This window comes from Zosterops lateralis (assembly GCF_965231275.1).
Source record: "Zosterops lateralis genome assembly, chromosome: 1".
NCBI classification, from domain to species: domain Eukaryota; kingdom Metazoa; phylum Chordata; class Aves; order Passeriformes; family Zosteropidae; genus Zosterops; species Zosterops lateralis.
The window spans coordinates 59,230,789-59,250,585 of record NC_139762.1 but is presented as its reverse complement, the minus strand read 5'-3'; the positions used below and the strand labels follow the sequence as shown (position 1 = coordinate 59,250,585).

Genomic DNA, 19,797 nt, shown 5'->3' with positions numbered 1-19,797 from the left:
GTTTCTGCAGCGTGACATAATGGTTTACATTGAAAAGCCAACATACTTATCTTGAGATTTGATGATCTTCCTCAGAGCGGACTTCAGAATTTAAATGTTTCCATGCTCCCTTATCTAACACTTTATTCTTTCTCACATTCCTGTTATTCATATGGGTGTGCAGCTTGAGTGGGTTAGCCAAAATCATTTATGGAAATGTATGCTGCCTAGTTTTCAAAAAGATTGTATTTCAGCTATCCTTATTTCAGATCACAGCACATGGGCTATCATTTAAAACTTGCAAATACTCAGACAAGCAGGGACAACTCTGCTAGCTTTGGTAGTAAAGGTGGTATCACCAGCACAAACTGCATAAATGTTACATGCAAACATGAAAACACACATAGGATTTTAAAAATTATAAAGGCATTTTCAAAAGCCCTTGCATTTGAAAATATCAGACGTTCTTTCTAAAGGGAAGTTAGAGTGACACAGAGAGAAGCTGTTTCCTAATCAGGTGCTGCCTGTACCCAAGCAGGGTAATCTAATTTACAAGTAGGTGACCTATATAGCTGATTATTTATTCAACTAATCAAATTATATTGTGTCATTTGACGCTAGGATGTACACAGTGCTGACACGATGTTATTTTTTGTCACCAGATAAGGGGAATTGATTCTAATCTATATTACTTTTGTTAGTCATCAACTCTTACACCTAGACCTGCCAAGGGAAGCATGAATGCATTTTGTGAAGTTCAATAGTACACATATCATTAGGTCATAGCAAAGATATCCATTGTTGAACAACCAAAAAGAAAAAAAAAAAAAAAGAAAAAAAAATCCCAAAACCAAACAAACCAGTGTCCATCACCATTTGATCAACTATTTCTATGCATCAGTAGTGTAAGGATGAAAGCACTTTCTGCCCCCCTCCCACCAGTCACTGCCATGATGCATTTGTCCATTTCTACTTCTTCATTTTTGTCCTGTCATCATCTGGTTTGGGAAGAGACCACTGTGGATTACATTGCATCTTCTGAGAAACCTTGCCTCTTGCTATGCCAAAAAGCACTGAAATCCTGAGAAAACACTCCATCCACGTGTGTGTACTTGTGATGCCCATTTTAAAATTAATCTCAGGCCAGATGTCACAACCTAGACAAAAGACTGTCTTTTTTTAAATTCTTGATTGACTGATTTCATTCTCTAACAATATCTACTGCAAAGGTCAGTGAACAATTGTGAGATATCAGCTGGGGCTGGGGGATTCATCAGGAGGGCTCTGTGTCTCTGTGCCCTGATGAGGAGCAGCCACAGAGGCCACAGCACATCTCGGGATTTCTCCCAACGCCCTGGATTGTTGGTTGGGTTTTTTTTTTTCAATGACCCCACGGATTTTTTCAGTGGAGGAGCAGAAAGAGGGGAGGCTGAGGACTTAGTGGGAAGAAGGAAAGTTAAAATCCGTAACTATGAGCCGCTCATGGAGCAAAGGGAGCCTCCTGTGCGGGGTGTCGGGGAGAGCGATGACAGTGATTGCTGCCGCTGTCACCCTCACGGCCGGGGGCTCTGTCCCCGCTCCGGGGGGAGGAGGGAGCAGGGAACAGGAGCCTGGCCGCGACTCCCGGCGTTAAAGCCGCTGGTTGTCACCTCCGCCACCCTCCCCGGGCCACAGTCGCGGGTGGAAACTCCCGGTGGGAATCTTCCCCTGGGGAAAGCCCCGAGGGGGAGCGGCGGCCTCGCTGCTGGAGCGGGCAGGGGGAGACAGGGAGCAGCGGTCTGCTCGCTCTGGAGAAGTTGGCGGCCGCGCACCGGGGCGGGGGGGTGTCACCGGGGCGGTGGGGGTGTCACCGGGGCGGTGGGGGTGTCACCGGGGCGGGGGGGTGTCACCGGGGCGGTGGGGGGGGGGGGGGGGTTGTCACTAAACCGGCAGCCCCGGCGGGGCGGGGGCCGCTCTGCTGCCCGTGTCTGCTCCGGGCGGGCGGCTCCAGGCTCTGCCCCGGGAGCGCCTCGGCAGCGGCGGGTCGGGCACGGCCCAGCCCGGCTCGGCTCCCCCGGCCCAGCTCCCCCGGCAGGGCAGGTCCGGCCCCGCTCATCCCTGGTCGCAGCCGCTTCCCGCTGGGATGTGCCCGGCGCTGCCCCCCGGCCGGTCCCACACAGGGTGTGGGTGGTGGGGAAGCGCCCTCTCCCCCGGGCTGTGCTCCCCTGGGGCTCTGGCGGCAGAGAACGCAACTCCAGCCGCCGCTTCCTTCCCTCGCTGTCCTCCCGTCCCTCCCCCGCTCCCCTTCTCACCCGAAAAGAGCAAACTTGCGCTGAAATGGCAGCGCGGCTGGTGCGCCAGCCTAACCAGCCCATTAAATATGATCAACGTACCGTTCGCAGGGATTGAAACCTTTCCCAGTCCTGATTGCTCCAAAGGGGAATCACGTCCTACCTCCCACCTTCCCAATCTTCATTCTCCCAGTGTACACACGCTTGTAATTACTGGTGATTGTGCTAATGCAACCCTGAGCAAAAGCATGCTGGTGCTATGGAGAGGGAAGGCGAAGAAAATACCTTAATTTAGGGCAGTGTGCATGTGGATTATGTTTCTTTTTTTCCTTTTCTACACCGTCTTATAGATGCTCGTTAAGCATCAACCCAAACATCAGCGGCTCGTTTCCTAAGCTCCTGGTTTTTTTGTTTTCCCGTGGGACTTTTTTTTTTCCTTTTTTTTTTTTTTTTTTTTTTTTTTTTTTTCCTTTTTTCCCTTTTTACCGGATCACAAGGTGATTTGAAAAGAAATGACGGATCGCTTCGTGGACCAGCAAAAAAGAGAGAAAGTGAGAAGACGGCTTGTTAGTCCTGATTCTGCCTGCTCCCACTTGTGCCGTGACCGCTCCTTACATAATTCCGTGTATTCAGCGCAGAGCGTTTGGCTCCGCTCGGGGCCGGGGGGGCACCCAGGGTGGGATCACCTCGGGCCTTCTCTGCACTCCAATCCCCTCCTGCAGCAGAGCCAGGCTTCGAAGCGTGGTCATTAACTTCGCTCATCATCACTTGGTTTCTTTTGATAGGCGGCTGAACGGTGTTTTTCTTAACCTAAGGGGTTTATTATTATTATATTATTATTATTTGTTGAGATGACATTCCCTGTTCTGCTCGCCCCCGCGGCGTGCACACACACACACACACACACACACACACACAGAGAGTCTCACAGCCCTTTTCTTTTCATCATCAGCAAATAAAGATTAGGTGGGCAGATTATAGAAAGCGTTTTCAGTCCTGTGCTGATCTTTATTCCGGAGCCTTTGTGATGATATTGATGATGATGATGGTCAAGTGGACAGTTTGATTTTTGTGTTTGGAGCTAGTTATAAAGAATCAATATTATATCAAGGGGTAACTTTCGTGATAAAGGACTTTAACCACTCTGGCTATTCATCATAAGTCTGTAGCAAGCAGATAGGTCAAAAGAAATTATATTGCACTAAAGAGTGTGTCTTCTTATCTCTCCTATACCAGGGGAATAAGGGACAAGCCGATCGATACAGTAGCTGCTGTATACTTCTTGCAATTATCAATAGCTGATTTCGTCTTTTGAGGCCTGCATCTATTAATACAAACTAATAATAATCTTCTGAGCGTATCTGTAGCCAAGGCAATGAAAGTTTTTACACTTGCCGACACTATTTATGTGGCTAGAATTAGTGGACAATGTAACATCGTTTATTTGTGTGTGTGCCTGCAGTGCGTGTGTGTATGTATATATATATTTTATATATATATATATTCATCTCACTTGTATTTTTCAGAAGCATACAGATTTTTGCAAAGGGGCTAAGCCCACTAATTTTACATGCATGCTGCATTCCTACATGCACTTCCTGGAGTGTGTGCTGACAGACGTGTTGCAATACAAATACAGGGATGTATATGTAATATACACACCACCTATGCGCCTATATGTGCCAATGACACATATGTATGAGCTTTAATGTCTCTTGTCTTGCTAATGTCCCCACAACGATGTGTGCTACAAATGTTACACAAAGTATTTTAAATTCTTGGTTAAATTATCAGCTGTTAGGTTAAGGAACAGAAGTAGATGGTAATTCGAGTTTGCTACGTGTGACCATAAGCTTTTGTGTATATGAATCAATGTTTATTTAGACCCAAGGGTGTATTAAAGACCCCAGTATTAAATAAAAGAAAAAGTAACTTAAATGTTTAAGGCAAAACATTTAGGCAGAGATGTGCTATAGACTGGTGCTATGAATCTCGTGGTGGGGCTAGTTGCCTTCCACAAAAAAAAAAAAAAATGTAATAGAAAAGAAACATCTTTATAATTGACATTTGACATGCTGTTTGGGTTAGGCTGTGGTAGACCAAGCACAGATTTCCCTCTGATGGAAACATTTATCATCATGATTGCTGCAGAGTGGCAGGTGGTGTTATCAATTACCTCTTCTTACCAATAATAATATTAGCATGGTAATATCTTTGCTCACGTGAGAACGAATTACTGGTCAGTTGTTGCAGCTTTAAACAGAGAAAAAAAAAAAAAAAAAGTGCTGAATTTAACCCCAGGGTCCTCAAACAAAAGTTCTGGTGCGGAAAGGAGGTGGGAAGACGATACTTCAGCCTGCCAGGAAGAGTAGGAGATGACAGAAAATAAAGCCCAAATAATTGCATGCCCCTTCGAATAAAGTTGCTGAGCAAAATAATAACTTTAAAAGACGGTAGATGGATTGCACAAAACGTCAGATCCATCTTATCTGCCCGTTGGTAACTTTGATGGGTTTAAGAACAACAACCTCGTATAAAGCATAAGTGTAGACAGAACTACTTATATGCTCTTTGTAGAGTCAATCTTGTAGATAAGCTTTCTGACGGTTTTTATGAACTCCGAATAAGGATAAAAATTAAAGCACACGTCTAACTAGGTGTTGAATTAATGTAAAAAACAATGGACATTATTAAGCAGGCAGAATAATAACGTGTCGCTTCTGACAATGAAAGCAACATCGCAAGAGAAGAAGACGATTAACAAATTAGATTTAATTACGGTGGAGAAAAAAAAAACAACACACTTTTGTTTCCCATCACTAGTGAGGTATTTTGGCGGGGCCGGCGGTGACGGCGAGGGGGCAGCGCGGTTTGAGGCGGAACAGGGGTGAGTGTCCCCCGCAGCCGCGCTCCCTGCGCGCCCCAGCCCGTGTGCGGGTGCGCGGAGATTTACGCGGCTGAGCCATCCCATCCCCTCCCCCCCACCGCCCAAACAGCAGAGGCCGTGTTTTTTCCGCAGCCCAACTTCAGCGAACGCATCGTTACTTTTTTTTTTTTTTTTTTTTTTTTTTTTTGAGCCCTCGACTCTAAAAGATTAATTAAAAGGTCCGTGGAAAGAAAACTTTGCGGTGTGATGGGGAGCAGCGAGGGAGGAGGAGGAAAGGGGCCGGAGGAGACGCGCATCACTTCATAACTTTGTACTCGCCTCCCGAGCCCGCTGCACCGGCGGGGTTTTCCAGGCGGGGAAAGTTTCCCCCGGCGCTGTGCGCTGTGCCCGGCGGTGCCCGAGGGAGCCGCAGCTCCGCAGCTCTTCCCTTCCCTTCCCTTCCCTTCCCTTCCCTTCCCCGCCGCCGCCTCCTGCTCCCCAAGAAAAAGCGGCATAAGGGAAAAGAAAACCATAAAATGTATCACTTGTAACCCTAGAATATGTTAATGTCAAGAGATACAAATCTGGTAATTATGCCTTTCGTGCCTGTTGTGTTCTCCATTGTTCATTAAACATTAAAGACGGGATTATTTAATTTTCCACTTAAAGATTCTCTCACGTTCCTCAAAATCATATTAATTTTCAATCGTTTTAATTTTACAAAGGACGAAGTTTTGGGTTTATAACCCTGCCAGTGAGCTGCCTCTTTTTCTTTTATTTTTTTTTTTTTCTTCCCCTCACATCGCACTTTTAAAACCTTCTTCTAGAAATGGTCTGCTGCCGAGGGAAACACCAGGCACCGAGCGATAGAAAACGCCAAAGTTTTGGGGGGTGCCTGGTGACGGGGGGTGGGGAATGTTGCCTCAGCAACAGCACCAAATCTTTTCAAAAGATGACTGGATGAAAATTGACACATTTCAGGTACTACAGCAATTGTGGGGAGAAAATATGCCTGGGCGAGGTGAAAATGCGTCCTCACTTATTCCTCATCCATTCGGCAAATATCTTCAGCCAGAGAGAGTACCACTAGCTGAGCCTCCTCACCTAAAAAGTCGGGAAAATGCCCCTCTGTGGTTTTGAAGGGGAAGCCCTGAGTCCAGCTCCCTGCGGTGCTGCGGGTTCCTTGAACACCCGCAGACTCTGTTTCACCTGCACTGTGCCCACAGAGCACAGACACGGCACCGTGTGTGTTCGTGTGAGCCGGGTGCGATAAATCCCCACTTCTGTCGGGAAAAAACCTCCTCATGCTCAATTAATGGGCTCGTCCCCTCCCACTTCATATCAGAAATTTGCACCGTATTTCAGCCATCACCGTTGTCTCCGGGTGTTTTAAACGAAACCCTCAGTGAGACCAAACTTTGAGCAAGGACGGGCGCACAGGAGGAAGATGCACTATAATTTATAGGCAGTAAACAAGTTTTTTTGTTAATTGTGAATCGGGCAATCATTGCAAGGACTGTCGTGCGCACATCTCGCCAAACCATGGGCAGAAAAGTACATTTGTCTAAGACCAAAAAGCCTCGATGTGGCGTTCCAGTGTCCTTTCCCTCAGGGGTCGTGCCCGTTTCTAACGAATACGCGCCCCACAGGAGTCGCGGGTGTTGTGCATGTCAGCAAACTATCCCGAGTGGCCTAAACTGTCGCCTCCAACTTTATTTGGTTTGCCCTACCAACATAAAAGCGGGGAATAAACCCAAAGCCCAGAGACAGGGTATCAGAGCTCCCGAGATAAAGGGAGCTATCAGCAGGGAAAGTTTACACAGAGAAGGCTCCCAAAGAAGCCGGGGTTAGTGTGTTTTAAGGACTAGGGCTGGATTACACGGGCCGGGGTGGGGGTATTAGGAGGAAATCCCTTTCACTGATCCCCGGCCCCATGCGCGGCGCTGCCCGCCTCCCTCCCTCCCTCCCGGGGCCGGCAAGGTGGGCTGTGCTGTGCTGTGCCTCCCTCCGCGCCCTGCAGGGCCGGGGCCGGGGCCGCTCCCCGAGCGCGGAGCGGGGCGGGGGCGGCGGGGCCGGGCTGCCACCAACGTGTTAAAAAAAAAAAAAAAAAAAAAAAAAAAAAAAAAAAAAAAAGCAAAACGGTGGAGGGGATCGCTGAAGGAAAGGAGCCCCCCCCCCCCCCCCCCCGCCCGAAAGCAGCAGACAGGCAGAGCGCGGAGCCCCGCGGCAGGACAGGACAGCGCGCACGGTGCGCGGCCATCGGTGACGGTGGGGTACATCCTAGCGGCGGCTGCCTGCCATGGGATGGGAGCGCCGCCCCGGCACGGGGGGAGGAGGGCAGCCACCGCCGCGGGAAGCGGCGACTTGCGGCGGGGACGGAGGCGCTGCCCGGGGGGACGGAGCGGGCGGGGGAGGCTCGGCCCGGCTCCCCGGCAACTTGTAACGCGATAAGAGAGGAAAGAGGGGGGGCGGGGGAGGGAAGTCTCTCCCCACCCCATCCCCCCCCTCACTTTTACAAAAAAAGGGGGAGCCTGGGAGAAAAGTCGCTGTTGGGAAGGGGCGTGCGGAGAGGGAGGCTCGGCGGGAGCGGAGCGGGCTGGGGCAGCCCCGGCGGCAGCCCCGGCAGCGCGGCACGGGAGGCGGAGGAGGAGGAGGAGAGTAGGAGGAGCTGCCGTGTGACCCGCTCCGCTCCCAAACTTGAAAGTTTATCTGCCCGAAATCGAGAGCGGGCGCGGTGCGCGCAGCGCTGCTCGGCGCGGAGCGGAGCGGAGGCGGCCACCGGCGGAGCCGCCGAGAAACGAGGCGAGGCAGGGGAGGGGGGATCGCCCGGCGACAACAACAACAGCCACCCCCACCCCCCAAAAGTGGGAGACGAGCCGTACTATTTGCTGGAGAGCGAGGAGTCGCCCGGCGGCGCAGAGGCGAGCCCGCTGTCAGCAGCGAACAGGACACACGGCTGAGCCGGGGGTGGGCGGGCGGAAGGGTGAGGAGTGTCACAAAAAGTCATTACAACCTGGGAGAGAGAGGGAGAAAGAAAAAAAAAACTTCCTACCAATGGACAACAGGAAGTGACCAGCACCACCACCAACGGGGAGTCTCTGCTTGGAGAAAGAAGCTGCAAGACAAAGAAGAAGGAAGGAGAGGTGAAAGACAAAACTGCCCAAGGTCTTCTGCGGGTGCGTGCGCTCTCCAGAGCCGAGAGAACAAAAGTCAGCCGGGAAGGGGAGACAGAAAGAGCGACGAGAAAGGAGACAGGATGGAGGAAGAGCTAAAGAGACGCGTGTGAAGATCAAGGCAAAAGAGAAGTACAGCGCCGAGAAAGAAAGCACACCGAGAAGGAAAGGCAAAAGAAAAGGCATACACAAAAGTTTCTTTTCCTCCTGGGAAGAAATTACTCACACACACACAGAGAAATCAGATGCTTTGCAGCTCAACTTCTGGGGAAAGCGAGACCGAGAGAGCAGAGGACGCAGAATGATGTGAAGAAAGAAAAGAAAAAAGGAAAAAAAAAAAAAAAAGAAAAAAACCAGCAAAAAGCAGAGCAAAAGAAACTGAGATACGGGGGAAAGAAAGCACGACAGACAGCAAAGCGAAGATCGTGACCTTTCCCAACAAGTGAACCTTGCACATATGTTGTGTAAAGTGTGTGCAAAACAGATTCCCTCCTGCCTGGTGCGTGTTTGCTTCTCCGCCGCCGCCGCCGCCGAGGCGGTGGGTGCCTGTGGCGGGCGGCGCTGCCGGTGCCGGGGAGACGCATCATTTGGCGGAGCGCAGCGGCTAATTGCGGAGCCCCGTCCTTCATTTACATATGCAGCCTGAGTCCGCTGGAGCCGCGCCAATCCGCGCTCGCCCCCAGCACCATTAATCGCCATGCATTATTCACAATCATAATTACTGAGCCCCATGCGCGCTGCGCGCAGCCGCCCCAGCCCCAGCCCCGCGCACACCCTGCCCGGCTCGGCCCCCGCTCGCTCGCCCGCTCACCCGCGCACTCACTCACTCACTCACTCCCAGTTTGCCTGGCTGCTTAGCCTTTTTTTTTTTTTTTTTCTTTCCCCCTTTTTTTTTTTTTTTTTTTTTTTTTTTTCCTCCCCCGGGGTGTTGGTTGCCTTTTTCTGTTGTTTGTTCGGTTTGTTTTGCAACTCGACTTTTATTTGTGAACAGTTATCTCCAGCCCCCCAACCCCCCCCTTCCTTCGTTCCCAATTCCTTCCCCCCTCCTCGCCACCTCCACGTCGCTGATGCCTCTGCAAAAAGCAGAGTCAGGACGGCTCAGTTAGCAGCATGTCTCGTCGAAAGCAAGCGAAACCCCAGCATCTCAAATCGGACGAAGAGCTGCAAGCAGAGGTAGTTTCAGAGCACGGTAAGGGCTCCCGGCGCCTCTTTCTCCTTCTCTCTCTCTCTCTCTCTCTCCCTTTCTGTGAGTGTGTTTCGGATGGAGATAGGTGAATTTATGGTGATGGTGAACACGGGAGCGCGATTACTGTGCAGCGGGAGAACGGGAATTAGAGCAGCCGGGGGAAGAGGCAGCGGAACTGAGAAGTTCGCAGTTTAGCCAAGTTTCTGCAGCCCACCCCCTGCCTGCCAGCCCTCCCAGCAGCGACCTCCCGGCCTCCCCAGCGCTTTGATCGCGGCTGGGCTCGGCCCTGCCTCCGCACTCACCCGGGCTGGAGCAGCTGCAGGAACGGGCGCCCCGAGCAGCGCCTGCCGCCTCCTCCTGCTCCTCCTGCTCCTCTCCGCTGGCTCCTTCTCTCTGTGTTACCGGGTACCCCTTTCCGCCCTCCCGCTGCTCCCGGCGGGGCTGGGAGCGGACAGCAGCCGTGTTCCCCGGCCCCACCGCCGGCAGGAGAGTTGGGGGGCCGGGGTGCCCTGCCCGGGGCCGGGGGGGGTCCCGCAGGCTGCCGGGGACATCCCCGGGGACATCCCCGGGCAGGGCCGCCCGGGTGCGCGGGGCCGGCCGAGTTGGTTTCATTATTTTCCAGAGGATTGAGCAGCAGCTTTTAGTCTTTCCCCCTGCGCTGCCTTACCCCCTCCACTCCTGGCTCTGCCGCGGCTGTAATTATCACCAGGGGTAGGTGACACGGGGTGCCACCACCGCCTCAGCCCCTGTCGCGCTGGCTGTAGCAGCAGGGAAGGGTTATTTTCTCGCCCATCCGCCATTCCTGGCTTCCTCCCCACACGCAGGCACACTCACACTTGCTTTTATGCATCTGGGCAGCCGGGCTGTAGTGAACAAGTGTCCAAAGCTGGGGAGATTTGGACTGTAATCCCGCTTTATTTCCACTTTGCCGTAATTTTCTTTTCGGGAATAGGGCTGCAGGGTTTTCTTCTTCCTTCTTCCTTTCGTCTTCTTTTTTAAAATTTTTTTTTTAAAATTAGTTTAAATTTCTTTAGTAGTCCCTGGCACTGCAGCATGCAAAGGCACAGCACAGCCCATGCTCTCTTCTCCTGGCCTAAGTTGAGAGCTTCCACTTGAAAGTTTTTCTTTTCCTCTTTGCATAGAGCCCACTGCTTTCTTAGTTTCTCACATAACCAAGCAGGATCCCCAATGTTTTTGGCTTTAGGTGTAGGCCCCTTGCTCCACTATATTATCTCCTCTCTCTCCCCCTTCAAAAAGGAAAACAAAAAAGTCCTTCTCCTGCTTTAAAACTATAATTACTTTTAAGTTGCATCTGTGAGGAGAGAAAGGCAGCAAAGTTGAAGCCTAAAGGAGGATTTTGACTATTGTATGTGAACTTTACAGCCCTGAAGCTTAAGGCAGCATGAATCCACTTCATCAGGTTAAAACATCTGTCAGACTGGCAAATTGTTAAGCCTCCTGCTCCTTCCCAGGGTGTTTGGGGAGGCAGGGAGCAAGTCCCACACTGTCCAGAGCTGCTAAGGGGGCTCCTGCCACTGCTCCAGGAAAACCCACTTGGGTGTTGACAATAACAGGCACACAGAGAAATGCTTCCTTCTGTCACAGTGGAGGAGCAAAGCAGTGCATTTTCAAATTTTATTATTCCTTAGGAAGCTGTGGTTGTGTAAAATAAATTAATATAGACAAGCAGATAAGAGTTAGTATTTTATTATGAAAGCGAGATTTGTTGAGCCCATCTCTGTTTGGTTGGGCTCTAGGTCTAAGAATTTATCATTAGCATTATAAACTTTTACATGCTCCGAATCCATTTCAATACGGGAAAATAAAACCCCACTACTTCATTATGACACTCCTGGTGAGTTAATAAATTGAAAAAAAATTGTTAAACTAGGTTTTTGTTTTGTTTTGTGAATCTTATCTATGTAGCCATGTCACCCGAGATTAGAACAAGAGATATGCTAAAAAGAAACGCTTGCATATGGTGGGTAGATTAAGGACAAAGAATCTTTTTGTCATGGAAATGTTTTTTTTTTTTCCCCTTTTTGGGGGGGTTTTGTTTTGTTTACTTCATCACATAGAATTTCTCACACTTGGTTTGTTTTGTATTGCCCTCAATGACTACATGATCAAATGAATGGATTTATTTCTGCCGAATGAGAAAGACAGTCTTTCCATCAAAAGGACTACATTGCATCCCAGTGAGGAATTTTAAAGCGTTATTATTGTGGTCCCTGAATAGCACAAAATCGGCTTTCACAGCAGCCCTAAAATGCAACAATGTAAAAATACTTTTCAGCCTTAGAAGGCTGCTATCAAAATGTGCTATGTTTCCTTTTATTAAAACATATTTTAATTAATAGAGTGAAACCCTTCGTAGTTAACAATTAACAAGCTGAAGTTGGGTTTGCACTTTCATTTGGGAAATGTGGACAAGGTGGAGACAGGCTGCAGGAGCAGAGGGCTATCTAGTGCACATTAGTGTAATGTAAATCATTTACACGTTATATTAGGAAGCCTAACGATTTCCATACTTGAAAGCAGTTTTATAGGCCAGATATAATGAGAGCTCCAAATCTCATGAATTAAAACACTTCTTGTCAAGTCAGTGTTCTTCGTTTCTGTTCACAGCTGTGATCAAGATATTGCTACAGTTCCTGAGTATATTTTGCAACAGGCCAAAAATAGTTTGCACGGCGCAAGAATATTTGTCCTTTTAAGAAAGCAAACTGTTTAAGCAGTATTATTTCATATGTGTAGCCTTTTCACTCATTTTGCTCCCTGCCTCCAAAGGAGTTAACACAAGACTAAGCAAATGAAGTTTATTATTTATCTAATGAAATCATGCTTAATATCGCTTCAAAATAGATTTTTATAAAATGAAGCATTTAAAAATTAATGTCCCATAAATGTAATCCTCCCAGTGAAGGGACATTCTTAGCAACAGAGAGAAACCTGGAAGTTTGGGGTGAAGGATGGAAGACAAACATTAGGCCGGGTTTTAAGTTGACTAATCACAGCAGAACTTTCGTGCTAATGTTATCGCAAAAGTTATAGAAACTAAACAAATAATTTTATAGCCAGCTTGGTCTACAGCATGACACAACTGCATTCAAACAGGACATTGTCATGGTGGTGAGAAACTGTTGGAAATCCGAAGATAATTAGTATTTCATCAACTACAGATGTACACTCAAAATCGTTTCAAATTATTCGTCAAAAATGAAATGCTAAAAAATACATTTTTAAATAATTTTGAAAAGACATATTAACAAACAGCTGATGACGATATATTTCTTGAATAATTGCAGTGTAAAAGAGTGAATAAAAATACGTATTAAAACCTCACAATTTGAGGTTGCTAAATGAGAAGATCTGCTGGAAATCATTTAAAAACAGCAGCAGCAGGACTCAGATGACTGCCTGTAGAATACAATAATCTCAGTTTCTCAGTAAATGTAATGCATTGTAATAGCTGGAATTACATTTCTAATACGCTTGCCTAATTCAACAGATTACAAATGAAGCAGAATTGTAGATACAATAAACATGTTTCAACTCCAATTAATTTTAAAATTAAACCATGGGCATTTGTATTTTTAAGGCAGGGATAATAGAGTTTTGTTCATTTGTTTTATTTGATTTTATTTGATTTTTTTATTTTGGTTGGGGTTTGTTTTGGTTTTGGTGGAGTTTTTTGGTCTTTGGGGTTTTTTAGTGCTGAAAAGTGATTCTTAGAGTGTGCAAGTGAGGTTCTGGTAAGAGTGATGACAAATGGTGCTTTGAACTTCTTCATGTGAAGTTTCTGGCAAAGATGTATTCAGCCAGAGGTGGAAGGGATACCTTGAAGTGAACTGTATAAAGAGAGTTTTCTAATATGCCTTTTGCAGTAATTTTTTAAAATATGTGACCCTCTTTTTTTCTTCCACTCTTCAATACACACAACACAGTCTAAACTAATTAATCTGTTTCATCTTGGTAAAGTGGGATTGGGCTGTGCAGTTTTGGGCAGTTTGGTTGCTGCACTTAGTATTCTTCTGGAGTATGTACACAGACATGCAGGCTCAGCTACAGCAAAGACACGGTTCAGTATGTAGCAGCCAGCCTCATGTGAGTGTGGTCTCTCCATCTGCATACAGGGAGGGTTAAATCACATTTTAAGGGGACATTCCTCCGTATGAAATTGAGGTTATTCTCTATTGCTTAGACACTGTTGCGTTTCAAACTTGCGAAGTCACAAGCAGCTGTCAGTAAACATAAAACTTAGGTGATTTTTGCAAATGTTTGTTCTGAGGCAAGAGTGAGAGAAGACTTTTTGTTTTGAAAAATAAAGGCCAAATTAGTATTGCTATAAATTGTCCCTTCGATTAGAAATGGTAATTGAAACTTTAGGTAAATACTTTTGCCATTACAGTAGAGACTTCATGTTCAAACTATGTAACATCTGTGTTTGTATAATTTTAAAAATACTCTGCACTGAATTGTGTTAGCCATAGAAAAATATTTGGAATAATAAGGAAACTACAGCAATCAGCCAATTTGCTGATGTATGTATAACAATGGAAGTAGACAAAAGTGGGTCAGATTTTATCTGGTGATGCTGGTCTTGAAGTCTTACCATCTCCTGTGGTCGACATTAAGGCACTTCTTCCAGAGTGAGAGGGAAGAAATTTTGCAAGGTGTTTGCTTAAATTCTGTGTAATTAAGCAATTAATATGCGTACATTTAGCTGTTGAAAATTACTTTTCCTTGCCTAAGATAGAGAAAAAGCTACAAATAAAAAAAAAAGTGGCATTAGAAAAAGAGTAAAAATAAACTAATTAATACAGAGTATTAGTACCATCTGAAAAATAGTCTTGAGTCCTGGGAAGATTTTCCTGATATCTCTCCTTCATTTGATTTGTTGTCTGCCAAACATAGACCAGCGTATCTGTTGACTATCCAGCAGGCAGGGCATGAGTCAATCACTTTTGCTGATAATAAACCAGGTCAGGCATGACATTAAAATAGTTAAGTACTGACACAGTTTCTGCAATAAAGCATATAAAAATAATTTATTTTATTATATTGTATTTGTAAAATGAGAGTAATTGTCTACATTTTTTTTTCCTAGGGGAAGGACTAGTAAATCTAGTTCTAGCAGTACATTCATATTGAATTTTATATATCAATGTCAATCCTGCTTCCTTTGTGCTCTTAAAATTTCCCACTAAACGTAGTGAAGGTTCTCCATAATTCAAAAAAGGGAATTTAGGCCAAAATGTACTTTTACGAGCTAGTTCAGTTATAGTGCTGTTAGACCAAGAAAACATTTCTTCTTATCAAGGAAACACCCTTCAAAACCATGAAAGCCAGGAAGATGGATGTTTGTAAGGGTGACAGAAAACCATAAAGCAACACATTTAAAAAATCTTCTGAGCTAAAAAGTGAAAAGATAGAGGATTAAAGAGAAGGAGCTTTACTATTCCCTTGCTATATTTAGGGTGCAAAAAGTGAGCACACTTGACCTATATTTATTATTCTAGTGTAAGCTACATCTTCCCAAAAAGCTTTTCTGAAATTCTTATTGCCATTTCCTAACACTGGCGTGTGTGGCGTGTTCCTCCCGCCCCCAAAAAACTCTGAAAGCCATTGCTTTCCCTGGCTGCGAAAGGAGCCCGGGAAGGCTTTCCAGGCTCTGGATGCAGGAGGGAGGGCGGCGGGGCGTAGGTGAGCGCTGCTCCGCCGGGAAACGCCGGCAGGAAGGTGGGACCGCCGAGAGCCAGAAAGAGAGAGACCTTCCCCAGGTCTCCTCTCCCCCAGGGTGGGTAGTTAGAAGTGCTTTGACAAGGCTTGCTGATTTAACCTTTGCCTGCTTTGCCCTGCCAGGGGTGGCCACTAGATGTCAAGCTCATAATACAATTAGTACATCTGTGCAGTTGACCTTGGCAGCGCGGCTTACCACTGCTCCGTTAAGTGTTAACACTGAATTTGAGTGTTAACTAGAGATCCCTCCGAGTTTGCTACATGCTGTACAGCTTATCAAATGCCCATCTAGTTCAGCACAAGTGTTTACAGTCCTTAAAGTAGGAAAAAGGTTTTCTTTTGTGGAGCCGAGCATCTTGAGCTGCTTAATTAACCCTGCAGGTGCTGCTGTATTTTTATTCCACATAGTCAAAATCGACTCGTCATTCAGCGTTTCAGGAGAGCCCTTCTCCTGGTGCCATTTGATAGCTTTCATTTATGAATTTGTTGATGCTCTAAAGCTGTATATGATAAAAGCTAAAGGGTTTGTCTAGGTAGTTATGGCTTTGCTATCCTTGCCAATACTGCAGTGAAAGACAAAAAATTGGTGAAAGACCAAAACGACTGAGCTGCACAACTGGCATTGAATTGCCCCAGGTTTGCTCTTTCAATTACTCCTGGTTGTGAGTAATTTTACTCAAAGGAGCCCAGAACTCGTAAGTTCAGGTTTTAGATACTTAGGAGATGTGCAATTTAGTCTTCACATCGGCTCCTTGTCTTGCAAACCTCCAAAACAAAATTTGTCCTCCTTTCTGTGCTTATTCAGAAAGTGATTGGCTTCATTAATTCACACAGGGTGTTAAGAATCGTGTAGTTTAAGATGTACTTAATGATGCACTCTTCAAGGAAAGCGATGCAGAATCTCTGTGCTTCTCCCTCTTTCTTCTAGTTTGTTTTGGTTTGGTTTTCCAATTTTTTTTTTCATATCATCTGTGTTAGGAGCATCTACCTCGATTTTATTTTCTATTTTAGGATTCCAAATAAAACTCAATGTATTCTGAATAAACTTAATTCCTACAGGCGCCCGCGTTATTTGTACACAAATTCTGCCCAACGTGAAATGATTGTACCTGTACCATAACAGCCAACCGGGTAGCTGTTTATATGACTTTGAAAAGCATAGCACAGGTCTTATTTAATATGATATCTCACACAGATATTACAAACAATTTGTGAAGCTTGCATCTGTTCCACATCTGCGTCCTCAGAGAAAGGCGCCAGTGTTTGATATAGTGAAGTGCTTCGCTGCACAGATTAGAAACTGCAAATGTTTTAACCAGGGTACAGTTAGTGCCTGTGCCACAGGTGGCTGTTACTTAACAAATTCTGAGATTCAGGCTACTGAATAGATCAAACCGAGTGTGCCAGGTCAGCACCGGGTTTTGCATAGCAAGAGTGCCCTCCACTGTTCAAATCCATACTAACAGCTTTTGTGGGCTGAGAAAAAGGACAGAAAATTTTTCTTTTGAGTCTGGAATTTCTTCTACATTGTTAAACACAGTAGGGGTCTCTATTTGTCTCCTCCTGTTTCACAGCTTGGGCTCAGTATGTGATAATTCATCTTTCTTTATGGGATTCAAAGCTATCATAAAGAGTTAAAAAGAATTAATTTGCAAGAAAATAAACGTGTTCTAACAATTTAAGAAAACTTTCTTTAACAGCTCCGTCAATTGTAAGAGATGATAGAGCTAAGGAAAAAGTAGTACTGTTCTTCTCCAGAATCAATATGTTGCTGCAAGGCTACTGTTTCCAAATTAATATAATATAAAACAAATATATGGGGGTTTTTTTAGTATATGTTGTTAGTTATTTAATCCATGCTTGGGGAAAATAAGTACTGATGACTTATTTACTACTCCTGATGATAGGAGTAGTAAATAATTGTCCTGTATTAGTGCACTAGGCTCAGAGTTTTGCTTATAATAATGCTTGTTTAAATATACAAAATGCTGTGAGCTGCACTTTGAAATGATTATTGGATTTGCATGTGAGAGCATTTTATACATCTGTCTTCATAGTTAGCAGACATTTTAGCTTTAGCTGGTGCTAACATATGCATTTTTTCTGAAACTTCTTCACAGTTTCTATACTGCTTCTCAGTGGATTTTTATCTTCCTGAAAGAAATTACTACATTTAGAAAATATTAATTAACTCTCAATTATAGAGCTCTAAATGTAGAAAAAATAGTAATTCATACAACACTCTTTCATGCTTTCATTTGTACTATTGTGTACAGTCTAAAAAGAAGCTTCAGAAAATATTTTGTTCCCACAGTTGTTGGATTCCTTTACAAGGCAGTTTTGTTTGAATGCTTCAGGAAGGTATCAGCAATTTAAAATATATACAAGCCTAAGGAAACGTTGCTTCTCTTACTTGATTTTACCCAAGTGTCCTATGAATCACACATAATTTGAGGATTTCATGACACAGAGTAACAGAATACCAAAATACTGAATAATCAGAGATCATTTTATTGTAACAATCTCTATTTAATATAATTGAAAAGGCTCTTTTCAGGTAATTTACTTGTGTGGAACTAGAAGTGATTTAAGATGGGACAAAATGAAAAGATTCTGGAGCAAAAATTAAAAACAGTATTTGGTTGGGGCTTTTTCCAGACTAGCAGCAGTTAGTCCTAAAAAAGGGGGCATTTAATAAGCAGCATATATTTTAAGAATTAACCTGACTAGAATATGATGCTTAATTTCAGTCTGTTTCACAAAAGTAGATAGCAACATTTTTGAAGCACCCATTCGTTATATTTTCCTTTTACATCATGCAAGAAGCTCTCCTCTCGCAGAGGAGAAAGATCTATGCCGGCAATAAAAATTCAGAACTAGTGAAGCCAGCTTTACGAACCCTCTGTGTACGTAATGAGAAGGGACAATTCTTTCTCAACTCCGCACATTGCCCAGTGGTGACTAAAGCACCCACAGCACCCTTTGAGCCGTGTCCCTTCCCCTTGGGCACTGAGGAAGCAGGCCAGCTCCATCATCCTTGCTCCTGCCTGAAAAGTGTTTGGTGGGAAAAGTGTTAGAGGTACAGAGCAAAGCCTCCTGGCAACAACCCCTTGTACCCCCTCGCTGAGTCACCACAGCACCTGAATGACTTCAGGTATCACCACCCCAAAGTGCCTTTCTCAAAATGCCTTCGTTTGAATTTCTGTGGGCTAATTTTAGGGCCAGACCTCAGTGGCACAAAGTGCCAGCCCTGCTGGAGCCACCGTGGCTCCATGGGCTGGTACCTGCTCAGGAGCTCGCCTCGGGTACCATCTGAGAGATGCTGCCTGAGATTTTTCACCTGTTTTCATAGGGGAGGCTCGATGTGCTGTAATTCATCTTGCATCCCGTAGCAGCTTCAGATTAGTCTGTTAGCTGTTAGACTGCTAATGGGAAAAAGAAAATAACTGAGAGGTTATTAGTGGCTGAGATCCTGACTGTTTGACAAAACTCCCATTCAACACCTTTTGTGTAACTAAGAACTGCAAAATTCAACCCATGTCCGTAATATTAAGCAAGTGCTCGTTTAATTCCGCCAAAGTCCTTGAAAATTTTTACTGTATCACATCCTCACAGTAATAACAAAAATTAATGTTTCTCTTCAGGAAAATTTAAAGAAAAAACAATAAGTTCTTCCCTACCTAATGGATTCAATCACTTTTTAATACATCAGAAAATGAAAACAAGTTATAAAGCATAAATAAATGTAGAAAAACTCTGGTTTTCTGCCATAGACATATTCTGTGATTAAAAAAACAAAATTAACTTCTAGCTTAATATTTTAACATTTAACATTTTTAATATTCTGAATTAATGATTAAATTTTGGTATAGATTTCTGTCATTCATAAAGTGACTGAGTTGTAACAAAGAATCAAAAACAACCTTTCATGTAGAATACTTTTAAGCTTTACTCTCTGTTGAATTCAGTGAGGACTTAAACTTTAAAAGCAACCACAAATATAGTGACTTAGTGCTTTCATATCAGTTAGTACTACTGAAAGGCATGTTAGAAATTGCATATGTAAATACGGAGGCAATGTCCAGTACAGGTATATATTGCAAAATATTTACCGGTTGTTATTTTTATTTTTATTTTTTTTAACCCTTTGAAGTGCTTGTTTGCATGGCTAGTTCGTATTCTTTCAATCCTATTAAATTCAGCACTGTTTCAGATGTGAGTAAAGGCTACTCATTTGAGTAGGACTTGTTGAATTGAGACCACAGGCTGTCATTCTGTGAAGCATCTTAGTAGCCTCAGTGTGCTGTGCAGGAAAGTACCATCACCCGTGGCAAAGCAGCATTTACTTTCATGCCATTTGTGTCACCTGCTTGCCTGCCTGTCCAAGGAAGTGAAGCTTTGAGAGAGATTTGTTTGATTTTTTTTTTTTTAAGCCAGAATAATTTATCCTAAATGGACAGTACTGTGGTGAGATTAGTAGTATGTCTAGTTTGAGGCCAAAATAGGGGAAAGAAAACCACTAGCAACTGTTTGGCATTATTTGAAATATTTTTCTGAAGGGGTCCTTGACTATTTCAAGGC

At 44.9% G+C, this 19,797-nt stretch overlaps 1 protein-coding gene across 7 annotated transcripts in view; it reads left to right on the top strand.

The window, feature by feature from the left end:
• The first annotated feature begins 7,804 nt into the window (after positions 1-7,804).
• SALL3 (spalt like transcription factor 3) overlaps positions 7,805-19,797 on the top strand; it is a 27,197-nt gene continuing 15,204 nt past the window's right edge. For all 7 annotated transcript variants that reach the window (XM_083860108.1, XM_083860107.1, XM_083860106.1 and 4 more), the window contains exon 1: positions 7,805-9,477. In XM_083860108.1, coding sequence (XP_083716234.1) covers positions 9,399-9,477 — 79 coding nt within the window. In that variant the 5' untranslated portion in view covers positions 7,805-9,398. The remainder of the gene's footprint in view (positions 9,478-19,797) is intronic.